The 17,218-nt window shown below is 43.3% G+C and overlaps 1 protein-coding gene across 8 annotated transcripts in view; it reads right to left on the reverse strand.

Annotated features, from left to right (window-relative positions):
• Positions 1-16,506, reverse strand: part of PLCXD2 (phosphatidylinositol specific phospholipase C X domain containing 2) — a 49,329-nt gene extending 32,823 nt beyond the window's left edge. For 3 of the 8 annotated variants that reach the window (XM_073804250.1, XM_073804251.1, XM_073804248.1), the window contains exon 1: positions 15,776-15,887. Coding sequence is in view for 2 of the 8 variants with exons in the window: in XM_073804247.1 (XP_073660348.1) it covers positions 15,776-15,935 (160 nt within the window). In the remaining 6 variants the exon portion in view is untranslated. Of the gene's footprint in view, positions 1-15,775 lie in introns of all 8 variants that reach the window. The other 5 variants (XR_012331529.1, XM_019923326.3, XR_012331530.1 and 2 more) reach the window with 3 other exon arrangements.
• Positions 16,507-17,218: the final 712 nt, after the last annotated feature.

Below are 17,218 nucleotides of genomic sequence, written 5' to 3' on the forward strand. Positions count from 1 at the left end.
CTATCTGTATTTTACAGATGAGGGGACAGAGGTTCAGGCTGGTTTTGCAACTGTTACCAAGGGTTACCAAGATTGCCAGTGGCTGCCCGGGGACAGAAACCTAGGTCAGCCAGACCCGAATCCACACAAAACTACTCTAGGGATGATGTTATTGTCTTTACTGATGAAGTAGGTCAAATGCATTGTGCATCTACTTCCGATAACATAATGATCACAGGATTTGTCTTCAGAGCTACATGTCTGACCTTTCACCCCAATGCAGTAAAATTGATGGAGAGATTAAAGTGATTTAAAATTTTGTAAAGACATAAAGAATTTCCATGTAGGGACACAAGAGGGCACTCTAACCTTCTTTCAGTTGAGGACACAATTTTTTTTTTTTTTTTTTTTTGTGGTTAACACAGCTCTGAGCCTTGAATCCCAGTGCTGGTTCTGCTCTGATCACTTGTATGAACTTCAGCTTTTAGGTTCAGACTGTAGCTCAACTTCTCCCTTTGCAAATTTAGGAAGGGGGGTGAAGTGAGCTCTAGGGTCTCTTCTATCTAAAGAATCCAAGGATTCTAACTCATTAACAGCAAATTAAAGGAATATATGACCCTATTTTAACAAGGATTATTAATCACTGCAAAGAAGTAAGATACGTTCCTTTCATACTTGCTACACTTAAGATGAATATGTGCTTATAGATTTAACTTACCATATTTGCAAAAAGCAAATCATTCTCAAGCCTGACAGTGGTATTTATTTACTTTTGGCTCATCTGAGAATTTTGTCAAATTGCTGGAGAAATTCTCTCCCGTCACACTGACTCAGGTTGGCCAGTGATGAATCTGTACTATGCCTGACTGAACACATTGGCCAGTAGCTCATTTCTCATCTAGCATTTAGGTGACAGTTCCCTTCACTCCAGAATGACTGGCATTTCATTGCTTTGTGGGACATTTCTATGGAATTTATTGTGGGGACTTTGAAAAAAAACACCTTCCTAATCACCTAGCTTGGGTTGAAAGTTTTCACAGAGAAGGGTTACTTTAAGATTCATTTGACAAACTGCTGAATGTCTGAGATCCAGGGAAGCTCCTCAGCGAGATCCCCTCAAAACAAGAAGGGTTTTTCTCTTTCCTGGTAATGGAGGACTAGGCCAGGAGCTCTGAGGGGAAAGGGAAAAGGAACAGGGAAAATCTAACAAGTAGCAGCGTAAATTACACCAAATGATGGGTTTAAAGGAAATTTGTACATTACACACAGCAGGGGAAGGAGAAGGAAAACACACCCACCCCCGAAGTGGAGTGTTCTGACAAGCACATGCCTGCTAAAAGCCTCTGCTGGTCTTTCCACCTCGGAGAGGCAGAAAGACGTCTTCCCTGCTGGAGCCTTGCTGGGCCATTACTACACAATCCACTTAAACCACTGGGCTGCTTTTGTTCTCAGTCAATAAAAAGCCTCCTAGACGTTTGGTCTTGAAAAATAAAAGTGGCTTGTTCAGCTGGAACAGGTTAGCAGGCAGTCCTTCAAACACAACCATCCTCATGGGCGCTCAGGCATTAGGGGCCTGGCGTGGAAACATATGCCTCAGATGAAAAGAACACTGCTCTTTATTCCAACCAACACAAGGAACTGAAGTTACAGCCCAACACTAGGTCAGTCTCCAACTCTATTCAGATGCAATTAAATGAATTTGGCAAGATGAAGTTTTTACAATCCTAGGATTGTTATCAGGATTTCTGTTGCAATTTGCTTATCTACTGTGTCCCTCAATTTCTTCATTTGTAAAATGGAGATAATGTTAGTACTTACATCACTGAGTTGCAGAGATTAACTGGGTTCACATAAATCAAGCAGAGCATATCCGGCGCCTAGCGAGTGCTTTATAAGTGTTGTATAAGTAAGCTCGTCTTCTGCCTATTATCATCATTATTATTATTACTATTACTACTAAAGCCTTGGGATACCTTGAGAAGACTCTGCCATGCAGTTATAAGATTTTGTCTTACTCTAGGCACTATTACTCACTCTCTCTGTATGTCCTACTTTCTCTTTAAATTAACTAGAAATATCTGCTCTTTAAATTCTTTGTAGATATTTCAAGATTTCATGTCTCTCCCCTCTCTCGCTCTCTCCCTTTTTTCCTTTGAACCACTCTACAAGTATACAGACACTGAGTATACAGAGATGACAAAATACAGTTGTGTATAGCGGAAAACAGGTCCTGATGGCATATAACGTGTTTCATTATGGAGGTGTGCACAGAAGTAGTTCTTGAGCTGTTTCTTGCAGGATGAATTGTAATTGGCCAAGTGAAGTGGGCGGTATTGGGAGGGTGAGTGATACGGTTGAGGAAGGAGCATGTTTCAAAGACTGGAGATATGAAAAGAGACAGCCTATTCTCTTCCAGGGTGTTCTTTAGGCCTTATATTGATTGTCACTGGTTCCCCAGAGTCTATGAGATAAGGCCTCAAGTGCTCAACAGCACGTTGAAAAGCTCTCTCAGTCTGTCTGTCCAGTGCTTTCCCATTTCTTCCTCCTGTTGCTTCTACAGTAGGCCATGGCAGCCCTTCTCTGTTCCCCGAAGGGGCCCTTGCTTTCCCATCTCTGATTTTATTCATGCGGTTCCCTCTGTCTGGAATGTCCTCCCCCCTTTTCGGAACCCCCATCCCTCAGTGCCACTCAGGTGCCCTCCCAGAGCAGCTGTCCCCTAACCCCTGCCTGGAAGTAACCTCTCCCTTCCACTGGTCCCTGGCAGTTTGCTCGCTCCTTTACTGTGATACTCAACCTCATTCTGCTTTTGTTGGTTTTACTTGAAACTTAGTATCTCTCCTCCAAGATTATAAACTACACCTTGTTAATTTTTTTAAAGATTTCCTATAGTATCTCGTATGATGCTGTAGGATCAAAAAGGATTGCTAATAATAATAGATATATATCCAAGATGTATGCTTGTTTTGTACTAGGCAAAATTCTAAGCCCATTGTAACCATCATCTTACTTAATTCAACACATCGGTTGTGTAGTAAAAAATTTACCCTTGCCCAAAGAGGGGTCTGGTCTTTGTCCTTGGCCTCTGGGAGGTAATCTCTTAAACCCTTGGAATATCCTACCTGATAAGAGTACCTTTGTTTACCTGAGAGCTTTGGGACCACATCAAAAAGTCTAAGGATGAGATTTATGGTGAGGGTTTTGAGTCACGTGGGAACAGGCTTGACCTCTGGGGGGCTGGATGCTGAGATCAGCCATTTGGACCCTCAATAAAGACTCTGGACACCAAGGGTCAGGCTAGCTTCCCGGATTAGCAATACTTTCTGCATATCATCACACATCAACACCAGGACAGCAGCACTGTCCACAACTCCAGGGTAGAGGGCAACTGGAAGCTCCACATTTGGGATTTCCCTGGACACTTCATGTGGCTGATTGTAGCTGTAATAAATAGCAATTGAGTATAGCAGCTTTCAGTGAGTTCAGTCAGTCCTTCTAGCAAATTATCAAACATAAGAGTGACCTTGAGGACCCCCAAACTTGCAACTGGTGTCAGAGTGAGGGTGGTCTCGTGGACTGTGCTTCCTCTTACTTTGCACTTGTGAAATAAGTACTATAATTATATCCATTTTACAGATGAGAAAACTGTATGACAGAGGGTTAAACTTTTTATTTGAGATTACATAACTAGTAGCTAGGATCTGATCCTAGGGCCACTAAAACAGAACCCATATTCGGAATTACTTCTTTTGTGTGTGTGTGTATGTGTGTGTGTGTGTGTGTGTGGTACGCGGGCCCCTCACTGTTTGTAGCCTCTCCTGTTGCGGAGCACAGGCTCTGGACGCACAGGATCAGGGGCCATGGCTCATGGGCCCAGCCGCTCCACGGCATGTGGGATCTTCCCGGACCGGGGCACGAACCCGTGTCCCCTGCATCGGCAGGCGGACTCTCAACCACTGCGCCACCGGGGAAGCCCAGAACTACTTCTTTATACTGCCTCCAATGTGAATAAAAATTAAAGATAGATATAAGATAAAAAAATATTAAGAATAGGCATAAAAACAAACATGTCCTTAAAGGCTGAAGATGTTTAGGGCAGCTTTTGTAAAAAAGCATATCATATTATGACTCAGGTATTTAATCTCTATGAATATTGCAATAAATTTGATCTCAACAGATTGTAATTGTGCATATTAAAATATCTCTATGGCCTGAGCTAAGAAGACACTTATTTGTAAAAATATGTATGAGAATTGGGCCTTATGGTTATTGAATATAGCAAAAGATTTGTATAAAAAAACCACAAAAAACCCTTAGAGTCCCTGGGAACAATCTCATTGTCCCTTGCCTTTCCATTTTAATTACTTGTATGTGACTCAGGTCATAATCATTTGTCTGTGAGCTCACGTGACTCAAGCAGATTTAACTGCTCTTTGCCCTGTGCTGCTCGGAACACTGGTGGTAATTATCTCCATGTCTGTCCCTGACAGCTGACTGTGAGATTTTGAGGGTGGGATCATGTCTAATTCATGCCCATATCTCCATATTTAGTAAGTTTCTGGCATACAGTATGCACTGAATACATGTATATAGAATAAGTGCAAGCATGCTCACTTAAACGTACAGCTGTTTAGAGCGTTGCTTAGGGCAGATGAGCCTAGGTCTCCTGATCCTTTCCCAAACTTCTCTTTGGTCCATTCATCTTCTTTAAATAGGCAAAGTTCACTCTCTGCACCTCCTCTCCCCCAGCACCTGTACATCCCCAGTTCCATTTATCTCTATTTGTCCTTCTAGCTTGAGTTATCTGGGTCGATGAAGAGGGATGTGTTGGAAAACACAGAGGACAAAAATAAACCAGAAAGAATGACTAAAGGAGCAGCTAGAAAAAAATACTGCATTGAACAATTTAAAAGGAAAAGTCCTAGAGAGTAGATTTCCTCCAACTTAAGCCCATGTAAATTATCTTTTAATAACGTCTCCTTGGGGCTTCCCATCTCACGCACCTAAATTAGGTCCTTGGGAAAAATCAGCATTTGTAGAGAACTTGACTCCATGTGGACAAGTGCGGAAAGGCTGAGGCATCCTTAGGATATACAAAATATGGCCAACATGGATCCAAGGTTCAAGATCAGGGGACTGCTTAGCAGTTTTCCAAACCAAAGAATATCTTTAACGCTTGCCAAGCCAACGGGATAAACTTGACCCATCATACTTGATTATTTTCCATGGGGCATGTGGCAGAGTATGAATTATAGCCATTATACTGTCAGCAAAATCTGAGAGGGCCATGTGGCCAATATAATTTTTAATCAGTTGCCTATTTAATTCATAATTATTCACAGTGCAACAAAGCAACTGTGTTTTGAAGCAAGGCAGAACATTTGGAAGCAGAGGATGTTGATCAACATATTTTTCATGTTCTGAGAAGCCAAGGGGCATCCCACTGTCTGAGGACAGACATCAGCCTGGGAATCCGGAGAGCTGGTCCTGGTCTAGCCCAACTGGCTAGATGAGCTAGAGAAAACTGAAGTAAATCAGAGGTTCTCAGGGTGCTTTCAGACCTGGAATGTTGTCAAATGAAGTATTTATATATAAAAACAAGCGCAAGTAGAGCTTCTCTGGTTAAAGGCCTGTCCAGACAGTCCCACTTCTGGCCTAGAGGTGTCCTTGCGGGGCTCAATGGAAAGTCAAGCCTCCCAAGAACTCTGCAGGGCATCAAGGTAATTCATTGCCCTAGACAGTCTCTAAATCAGCCCCAACAGCCTAGGATTTATGTGAGTCAAAGGGTTTTCAATCCCATGTATGGGAGGCATTTTATATAGCTGGGGATCTATTTTTCTTTGAAAGACTTTCTCTTCCTTAAATGTCCAACAGATGCTAATACCCAAATAAGACACTGTATAGGTAATTCATTAATAAGAAATTCCTCCTCTAGTTTGCTAATTATCACCCTGCTCTGTCTCTGAACAGATGGCATCATCTTTGGTAAAATAACACCTCACAAAGGGCACTTGGTCATCCTCTGATGAGCCTTCTCAGTTCTGGGATAATCATATTTTAACAACCTTTCCTTTTAACACAAAAGAAAGAACAATACGAAGGTTTAGGGACAACAGGAAAATGTTTAGGGTAGAAGAAAAAGTTAACACTAAACATTCTATTACAAAATTCTCCTGCTTTTACTAACTTGGTGTAACCCTGAATGTCCATGTGTAAAATAAATCGTATTTGATAACGTGGTAATGTAACTAAAAGCTTCCATTTCACAGCTGGTTTGTGGTGTATTGCACATAGCTAACCCCTCCCCCGCCCCAACCCCAAGCTGCCAATACGGTAGGGGAAAGAGTGAAACAAATGACAGAATTCCTGCCGATTAAGCAGAACACTAAATGAGCTTGGGAGGGTCATTTATCTAGGACCAGCAGTTGAAGACAGATTTCCTGAAAGAAGTAAAATTTTAGTTGAAATCCAAAATATATATATATATATATAAAATGAAGACACTAAATTCAAACTCAAATCATCTTATACTGAATATGACAGTAGCTGTGAGGGAGGGTAGGGGGTTGGGCAAATTGTAAGATTTAGCTCTGAAATCATTTCCACTGGATGCTACTACGCTTTCTCCCAATTCTGTAATGTCCCACGGGTACCTCAAACTCAGCATGTTCCAAACTAAGCATGCCTGTTTCCTTCCATCACCCTTAAAACTGCTCCCTCTCCTGTATCCCTATTTCTGGGAATGCCATCCCCCTCCTCCCAGCTACCCAAGACAGTTATACCTTCTCTTTTACCCTCCAATGAGTCGCCAAGTCCTGCTGATACCTCCTCCTATATATCTCCTGTGTCTGTCCCTTTTCCTTCCTCTACACTGTCACTATCTTCCTCAGGTCAGTATCATCTCCCACCTGGATGACCTCATCAGCAGCCTAAGTGGTCTCCTTGGTTACAGTACTTCCCAACTCAAATACCTTTTGTGGACTGCAGCCAGAGTGATCTTTCCAAAACACAAAGCTGCTCTGTCATTCATCTGTTTAACACCCTTCCCTCACCTGTGAAGGTAAAGCTAAATCACTTTAACATGGCTTAGGAGACCTCTCAGTATCTGCCACTTTACTCCTTGCCCCCTCCTCCTTGCTTATGGTAAATAAACTACAATGAACCATTTGGGTTTGTTAAATGGGCCATTTTCTCTCTTCAAGGTCTTCACCCAGATTGTTTCCTCTCCTAGGACACTCCTAGCCTTGCTGCTCTTATCCTGGGGGCTAGTTCCTGTGTATACTTCAGACTGCAGTATATTCATCACTTCCTCCTGGGGGCCTCCCTAGACTCGCAAGTCTTCTTAAGATATCCTTGCTATAGGCTTCTTCCACCAGTAATCTCTACCTCTCATCTTACATAGCATATTGTATTATGACTGATTAAATGTCCATTTCTCCAACTAGACTGTAAGCTTTTGAAGGCAGGAAACATGTCTGTATTGATCGTCACTGAATCACCAGTGCCCAGGAGAGAGCCCAGCATATGGAAGGTCATCAACATATATATATTCAACAGAATGAAAGAAATAATGAATTTCTTAGATTACCCCTCAGCATCCCTAATAACTGATGGGTCATTTTGTTTCTCCGCACCCTTATGCCATTGTTTTAGGGCTGTTAATCTATTCCTGACCAAGTCTTTCAGTGGCTGCTTTTTGCCTTCGGGATAACATTCAATGTTTAATCTTGGCATGATACATAAGGCTCATTAGCCTACTTTCCCAGCTTTATCTCCATTACTTTGTTTAAATGAAATCGATGCTTGGGTTTCCTCAAGGAAACCCTATCTCTCAGTCCTTGGTACCTCTGCATTGTGTCACACTTCTCTCTACCTGGAGCACCTGGATATTTACTAATTGCTCTTTTATGATTCAACCCAAGGGTCATCTCCTCTTGGAAGCCCAATCTACTAAGCTTTCCTCCACCTACCAGTAATGGAATAGGTACAGGTTTTCTAAGTGTTATTGCATCCTATGCATTCTTCTCCATGGTGTTTGAATTTTGGCTTTCCTCTAAGATCAGAACTTGAAGAACAGGGAGAAGAATCCTATTTATCTCCATATTCACCTAATTTAACACAGCACCTTACACAAAAGGGCACTTGATAAATATCCTTTGAACAAATACTTTCCCTTTAAATGAATACATTTTTAAAGTACAGGCAATGAGAACCAAAAGAAGCAAACAAGCACCAGTAATTGTTTTTAGCCAATCTGACACGACGTGCACATGTAATTCTTAGGAGGATCTATATGGACACCTCCTGCCAGGACGATCACTTAAACTCAAACCCAGGGAGGGAGAGAGGGACACTGTCTTCACCTTTATCTGTTCGGCATGTTTTTTTCATCTGGCTTCAACTGTACTTTAAGAATATTGTTTTCAGTATATAAGCCTTCAAAGCGTACATGTTCATAAAATATTCCTCTCAGTCTGCCAGAGTCTAAGATTTCTCAGTCCCATCATTAATGCAGATGCCTTCACACTCCAAGACATTTGCATTACGAGGTACAACTGCTTCCTATTTTTTTCTTTATTTAGATTTCATTAGGTCCGTACAGAGAAAAAAAATACTGACAGACTATCCCCAGAGAAGACATAATACCTTCCAGCCAACAGTTCTAGAATAATTGGAAATTAATTTTTAAAACCCTGTTTTTCTCTTAGAAAATGTCAACTGCTTAGTAGACAATGAATCCAAAAAAGAATGCCGATCTTTCGTAGATAATACAAGCTAGACACCCCCCTGAGAGCAGTGCAGGCCTCTGTGGCCAAACCCATGTGATCTGGGAGCCACCTAGAGATCTCGTAATGCCATCCTCCCAGGTATTGTTTGGGCCTCATGGGCATTCAGCAATATAACCCACATTCCTATAGATGTGAGAAAGTGGAAGGACTCCTACTTCCCCACGTGCGTGTAAATACTCAGACAGATTTAGTCACAGTTCTCCTCCACCTAAGTTTGGTTCTTGACATGTGTTCAAATTCTTTTCACACACACAAATACGCCCACCTATTACAATGTCCATAAAAAAGCCCTTCTCTACAGGCCTGGTTTGAAACTCTAATTAGGGTTAGTCAGCATTTACAAAGGGGTTTGTGCTGCTCCCAAAGGCAAAGTTACAGGAGCGAAAGCATTTCGCCACCATTCCCTCTAGCGTGCCTACAGTTATAAGCTCTTAGAGGCTGGGAAGAGATGTGGAGCCAGCCTGTCACGCAGGGTAGAGGTCAGGTCAGAGCACGTGTCAGAAACCAAACCTCAGCCTCAGAAGCTCGTCTGAAACAGCAGCAATGCAGGTGACAGCGACAGGCTCCTAGGGTCTGAAATGTCAGTGGGCATGTCTTGCGGGATCTTTATAAAGGCGAAACGACAGCAGGCAGTAGAATTGGGGATCTCTTGAGGGCGAGGCTAAGGTCGTGGCTCAGTGTGTGCGCATTGTGTGTGTGTGTGTGTGTGTGTGTGTGTGTGTGTGTGTGTGTGTTGGGTGATGGGTAGTATGTGTGTGTTTGTGTGTATGTGTGGGTGATGCCTATATCTGGAGGGATTATGAAGCTATTCCACGGCTGGGAAAGGAGTTATATATGTAAAAAGATTTGTTTAAAGGAATGCATTTTGTAATATTCCTTCTGTTCATCTGGGAACAAAATGACTAGGTTAATAGGGTAAGTGATGGGGCCAGGAGGAGAGCAGAAGCAAAGTTAGCAATATGGTCCTGTCACAGAGACTTAAATTTTTCCCAAAGGCTTTGGATGGCTGGAGATGACAAAGTTTGACAGCTGAACTAGGGATGGGAGGACAAAGTAGCTAAAGAGGATTTTCAGTCTCTCTTGATCAGCTGCCCTCAGATTGCATTTAAGACTCATTTGGTACTCACATCCTGGGCAACCCTCCACGTAGCCTTCCCTTAACTCGAAGTCCCCTTGAGGGGATGACCATTCAAGTTATCCTGATCTGATCAGACAGAGAACACTGAGCCACAGGGCTTAATTGGAAGGTCAGCTCCTTAACTAGATTGCAAATTACCTGAGGGTATAGACTGCATTTTACACCTCTGTTTTTGTTGTCCATTCCAGACACAGGCTTTCAATAAATGACTATCATGATTAATTTTTTTAAAAGACACATTATTTTGTGACAGACACTGTTCTTAGCGTGCAACATGAATGAATTTAATTCTCGCACTAACCAAATGAGGTAGTGCCATTACTATCTCTGTTTTACAGAGAACACTGAGGCACAGAGAGGTTAAGTAATTTGCCCAAGGTCACAGAGTCATGAGGGGCAGAGCTGGGATTCAAAACCAGACAGTGTGGCTTTAGCATTAATACTCTAAACCAATCCATGATTCTGCTTCTTACAGACATAGGTGATTCCTGAGTTCCTTGTGGCTTTTGTGTGATTGGGGCAGGGAAAGGATCTCAGGAAGTGATGAACCTTCTTAGAAGAGAAACCTACTAACGCAAACACTAAATCATAGCCTCTTTTTATTCCTCACCATGATCACCCAGAGGAAAAAAAAAAAAAGAAAAACAACAACAAAAACCTATTCGCACTTCAGAGGCCATTTTGGTTCCGTGTGATTTTTTCCTTGATTGGGTCAGCCCTGGTAGATTTAGCTTGGTCCTTGGTTTTCCACAGCCTCAGATTCTGTAGGACAATGAGTCTCTTCTAGGGCCAACTCATGGCTCATGATATCCCCAAAGTGAAGCCCACCTAAACTTCTTGTTCCAGAATGTATCTTGCACCCTTTTGGGTCCCCATCTCTGTGAGATGCACCTGATCCAACTTCCAGAAGCAGGATTTGAGTAATGATTCCCTACGTCCTGCCCCCGTAATGATTTTGTCTCCCTGTCGCACATGTGGGGAGTGAGTGAGGGACCACAGGAGAAGAGCTAGAGAAATTGCCAAGTGGTCAAAGGCAGGACTGCATAGGAAAAGGATAGGATTCCAGAAAGGTGAAAAAGGAGAGAAGGGAATGTCATCAGCAAGATGAGAGCAGAGAACGCTCCGGGAATTGGAGAGCAGTGAGGAGGTCTGAGCAAGGGCTGACACTGGAACGGGAGAGGTCGGGATACAGGCCAGGTCAGTGGAAGGAAGGGGAACAAGAAATGAGAGCAGGCTGAGGCTGCAGCCAGACAGGAAACATGAGACGCTTACATTTGACAAGGGAAGAAGGAAGGCAGAAGGGATGCAGGGTGAAAGAACTGTTCCTAGGGCAGAAGTGACACAGAGATCTGCTTCTGACCCTTCTGACCATCTTACTCTGCCTGAGAATTTCCATTTCTAATGGGGCTCAGTGATGAGTCTTATCTAGAGCTACGGGAAAATTATGCAAAAGATAACAAGAAATGGATTGGAAAATATTCCGAGTGTTTCATACTGCATTCCCAGAAGGAGAACCTAACCTATCTGTTCAGTTTAGCTCTGATCACAATTGAAAAAGATGGTGGCTGCAAGCCACTTTTCCAGCATCCTTACTTTCCTGTTCCATGCACTAAAAGATCCACTCAGCAGTTACCAGTGACAGACCTGCTACCCTGTACTAGGACTTAGGATTGTAAGGGGAAATAAGCCATGTTCTCTGTGTACAAGTTGTTCACAGACGATGTAGAAGACAGATACCTAGAAATAACAATGTGTGGAGAAGGGCAATGATAAAGATATTAACAAAGCATTACTGAGGGGCAGCAGAGGGAGTCCTCCAGCCATTTCCCCAATATATCTCCATCCCTTAGCTTAATTGGCTTATTTCAAGTGGAAAGCCCCCTTCCCAATCCTGACCCCCAGGCCACATTCCTTGAAATTTTTGACCATTTTTCAAATCCCACGTCACATGCCATTTTTTCAACAAAGTCGTTCCTATTCTTAAAAGCAGAAATTAATCTTTCCATTCTGTGTTTCTGTAACACTTTATTTACATCTCTGTTATAATATTCACCCCAATTAGTTTTTTAAAATCGTGTATGGTGAAGATATGTATACACATATGTGTGTGTGTGTGTAAACCTCTCTATCACTAGGACGTAAGTTCATTTGATAGCTTGATCCGCCTTTGGGTCTGCCACAGGCCTGAGCATGGAGATTTCTTAAAACGTACTCAGAGTCTGTTCGATTTGAACTACTCTACAGTCGATTTTAGGATGCTAAAGTGAGAAGACCTCGCTTCCTTCTGGCAATTGTGATTCTCTGATTGCACATGCCAAAAATAATTTCTTGTTCTGAAGAGGTATAAGAGAAATGACCTTCAGACAAAAATGACCCAGTCATTCTTCTATGTTTAGAGGCGAATAGGCAAAAAACAAAAAAAAACCCTTCAAACTAATCAAAGAATTTTTAATTTGGAAAGGACTCTACATTTCATTTAATCCAACATCTTAATTACAAATGAGGAAACTAAGTCCTGAGAAATTCGGATATTTCTACAGTGTCACACAGCCAGAATCAACAATATCAAATTTCAAGACCCTTACGTTCAAGGTTCTTTCCAATAAACCAAATTGTTTACCTTTGTTAAAAAGAAGGGAAAAACATGATTAAAAAAAGAGAGAGAAATAGCACTAAAATATACAGAGAAGAATTCATGGAAAAGCTGTATACATTATTGAAAACATTTTTCCTATCGGTCCCTTTGTCCATAAAGAAAACCATGCTTTCACTAACATCAGCAAAATTGTTCGTAGAGTTCAAAGCTTTCATTTAAAAATCTGACTTTTGCAGTTTCCAGATGTTTTTACCCTTAAGGTCTCCAATTATTCTACACAGTTGGCAGGGAGAATTGTTCTGAGGTTCTTCTCCAAGATATGCCAATATGTTTGGGTGACAGTGGTCATTAACAGGTGTTCTTAACAGTTGTGGAAGTGAAATAATACATCAAGGCTTTGTTGAGAGGTGCAAGTTCACACTTGCTCTCTCCCATCATGACTTAGGCAAATGCAGCAGATGCACTCGGATCTGACATAGTTTACTCCATCCCGGTTCTGCTATTAATGTCAGAACCCCTGCCTTTTTTCTGCCCTTTCCCACATCACTCCTACCCTACTCCCACCCTGACAGAGCTGACCCAATATTACAGACGCCCTGGGGCGGCACACGCAAGCACACATGCACATACAGAATAGGTCTAAGCTCTAAATTTGAATTGAAAACTTACTGGATTCCAATTCCAAATAGGAATAACTTACTGGGTTCCAGTATATATATATATATATATGTAGATATATATATATATATAAGGATATATATATATAAATTATATATTTATATTACAGATATATAATATGTACACACATCTGTGTGTATATCTAGCTAGATAGTGATTTATAATTGCTCAGGCAAAAACCACCTAGTTTTAAAAATTCTTTCATTTGCTGCAGAGGATAGTCTGTGAAAACTGGTTTTCAGTTAGAGAATTCTCCCCCCTCCCCCCAGCTGCTCTGCACTTCCCAAGGCCTCCTTAGGGGCACAGGGACAGTGCGTGGGTTTTGGAGCCAGCTACACAGGGGCTTAAATATTAGTTCTGCTGTTTACTACTTGTGTGATCTTGAGAAAATTACTTAACCTCTCTGGACAATAATTTTCTTATTTCTAAAATGAGGGTGTTCCTACCCATCTTGGAGGTGTAAGGATTTGAGGTAATGTATGCCAGTGGGTGCTGCATGGGACTGCTCAGGAAATAATAGCTATTATGATGAAGGTGATGATGACGGGGAAGAGGAAGAGAGGAAGAGGGAGCAACATGGTGGCCTCCACTTCCTGAATGCTGTCTGTATTTCAGAACCTCTCAGTGAGTCTTGGCAGAACTCGACTGCCAGTCCTTAGCCGGGGAATATTCAGCTTGAAGTAGGGAAGAGAGAGCCAGTGGTGAGGCAGGGGTGCAGGGCTGGGGGAGGAGGGGGCATGGCTGCCACTTAATATGTGATTTTCCTGTCTTGAGCTATATATATATATATTTATATATATATACACACATACACTCATGTTCCTTCCACTGCTGGGAATAAGGCATTCATAGCAATGAGTGCCATCTCTTTTGAGGAGTCAAGGACTTTTTTTTTTTTGCTTAGAAGGACTGGACTTCACAACAGGGTGAACAAATTCCTGTGTTCCCACGGTGTCTAACCACAGAATTTCCAGCAGACCCCACTGTTGACAAACTCTGGCAATTCTAGTAACCGGGAGGTACCCTAGAGATTACAGAACAAACGCCCAGCTCCTTTCTGGAGTCATGGGGTCAGAGTGCACAGCCACACCATGGGCAGAGCTGCTGCTGTGGTTTGAACTGTCCAAAGTACAACAGGAAGGAGGAAGCCCCAGCCTACCCAGACGTGCCCCAATGATAGAGCCATTTAGCGCTTGCCTAAGATGCCATTCTGTTTGCAAACACATACCATTTGCTGTAGCACCTGACAAAACAATTCCATCAGAAAGACATATGACTCATGTTAAAAGATGCCTGTGCAACATTTCAGCGATGACTCCACAGGTGTCAATTAAACATGGAAAAGACCTGTTCTGAAGCATGACCATATGGCATTTCCCAAGGAGCTGTAGTCAATGGCTGATAAAACACAAGTGATCATACCTTTAAAGAGATTTAGCAACCCTCTCCTTGCTCAAAAACAACAAGAGCCCATAAGAACAATGAACCTGGAACCTCCAAAAGAAGAGGCGACTAAGGAAAGGCTGCATCTGAAGCCAGCATGGCTCTTCCTCATGCACAGAAAGCAAAGACCTGGGGTTGCGTGAGGTCGTCTTGTCTGCCACCAAAAAGCAGACTGATCCCAGGGATGGCTGGGAGTTTTTCTGGTAGTCTAGGGGTGAAGTCAATTGTTATGTCTACAGGTGAGAGAAAGGACTGGCAGTGGTCCATTCCCCTGCTCCTGGGAGTGCTCGCCAAGCATCAGAATCTAGGACTTTGCCCAGCACATGAGACCAAGTTCACTGTAGTCCAAACCTCCTTCCCTAGAAACCAAGCTTTAACCAGCTTTTGAATGGAAGGAAGAGGACACACTTAACAAATCTAACGAGAGTGATGTCACAGTACAAAAGCCCCAGGAGAGAGCGAGTGGCTGGTGCAGGAGTGCTTTTCAAGGCTTCGGTTCTAGATCAGCCAGGCAGACACCTGTATATATATACAGACAAAGCTTCAAACACCACCACCTCATCACACCTAATGCCTGCTTGTGATGAGCACCTGCATTCTCAATTTCTGTCTTTTCCAACAACAATAATATGTGTCTTTATACTCAGTCCTAGTTCTGAACCTCTTCTTAAATGCTAACATGTTTCTTGTTTCTCTGCTATGAAAGGTCAAATAAATGAGAAAGGAAATACTTTACAGTGTTAATGTTGATCCAGATCTACAACTGTTAATGACTTTTTACTCATTACCCTTGATCTCTCCTTTTAATTTTGAGTGATTCAAGAAACGCACCCCTCACATACCCTGGCCCCAACATTAAGAAGGTAATGTTCTTAGAGTCAGTCTATCAAGTAAAAACAAAACAAAACAAAAAGACCCAAACAAACAAAAAATGGCGCTTCCATTCTCGAGTCCCTTTTGCCAATGATGCAGCGTACTTAAATCTCTTTACAGCAGCTGCTTCAGTGTTAAGTTTTTAGTTAGAAATAAGAAAGAGGTTTAGTTAAGGTCACTGACAATTATTTTCTCAGCACAATAGAAAAGCAGCCCAACCCATTAACAACACTAAAATGGCAGAAGCAAACACAGTGGGAACAAGTAAGAACAGAAGAATACCTGGGATTGCCAGATTGGAAAGGGGGACGTTGTGGAGGAGAGGAGGGAGCGAGGCCATCCAGTCAGCATTGCAGACCTCCAATGTCTTTGTCCCGCTGGGACTGGGGGAGCAGATGGTCCCCATCCTGAGTTTCCTCCTTACCTTCCTAACTGCTAGCATCCCTTTCTATCAGTCAACGGCTGAGGCTCAGCCCAGGGCCACTCACTCAGCGATCATAATTGCCCGGGCTCTCTAACACTTCAGGGCCACCTTTGTCACACCAGTCTTGCCAAAAGGCCTTTCTGCCGGGGGAGACGGGGCAAAGACGTGGTTTCCTAGCCCCTCAGCACCTGCAGTCCGCACCCTCTCCGGCCCAGCCGCTGTTCCCTTAATCTGCTTAGATTCGGCTCCGTTAAACTTCTTACGTTCCCCCTCTGGAGCCAGGGAAAGGTAGGCCCCTCGAGATAAATCTTACAGAAACTGAACGTCCTACGAGCAGCCACGCCCAGAGCCACTCACACTACAGGTACCCACACGGCAGAAAGACACGCCGGTGGGTCTACATACACGTGAGCGCCCGGACGCACCATCCTCAGCCTGATTTACGCTTTTATGTCTGTCACTGGGCTGGCACATAAGCTGGGCCTGCCTGCTCTCCCTCCACCGGCTCCTCGCACAGGTTCCGCTGCCCTGTGGCTTCCAGAAGGCGCTCAGAAGTGTAACGCAGAAGGCGCTCAGAAGTGTAACCTGCGGCGCCCGGACTCCCGGCGGCCCCGCCCCACACTGCCGGGCAGATTTGCCGGGAGACGCGGCTCGTGATTGGCCGCTGGCGGAGAGCGCTCCGATTGGCCCGCGCCCTCTGAGCGGCGCCCACCCCTCCGCTGCCCGGCCTCCCTTGCTCTGTTACTCCGGCCTTCAAATGTGTACGGCCGCCGCTGCAGCCTGCACGCTTGGACCAGTCAGGTCTTGGACGGGTCTTTCCACGGGCCGTTCACGCTGTCAGCACTCAGAGGTTAAATGCAACCATACGATTCCTTCCTTCTTTCCCCTACACACACACACACACACACACACACACACACACACACACACACGCACACACACACACACACACAATGACAATTACACAGAGAGTATTACATTTTCAATAAACCACATAGGCAGCAGAAATATGAGAGGTAAAGAGGCTGAGAGGCTGAGAAAGGTGCAGTATATCATATTTGGACGACAACATCAAGGGCGGTTTGTGTTTCAACCATTACCTAATTAAGATTCTCGTACACACCACTTATTCCCATTTTACAGAGAAGGAAATAATGATACTTTGCATTTTTATTGTCTGTTGTTTGGAATCTTTTTCCAAATTCTTTGTCCCATTTGCTCTTCAGAGTATCCCTATAAGGCAGGGGGGGTTGGTGGTATGACCCCCTTTTCATAGACGAAATCAAAGTTTGGCGGCCTTG

The sequence above is a fragment of the Tursiops truncatus genome, chromosome 4 (assembly GCF_011762595.2).
Source record: "Tursiops truncatus isolate mTurTru1 chromosome 4, mTurTru1.mat.Y, whole genome shotgun sequence".
Lineage (NCBI taxonomy): Eukaryota > Metazoa > Chordata > Mammalia > Artiodactyla > Delphinidae > Tursiops > Tursiops truncatus.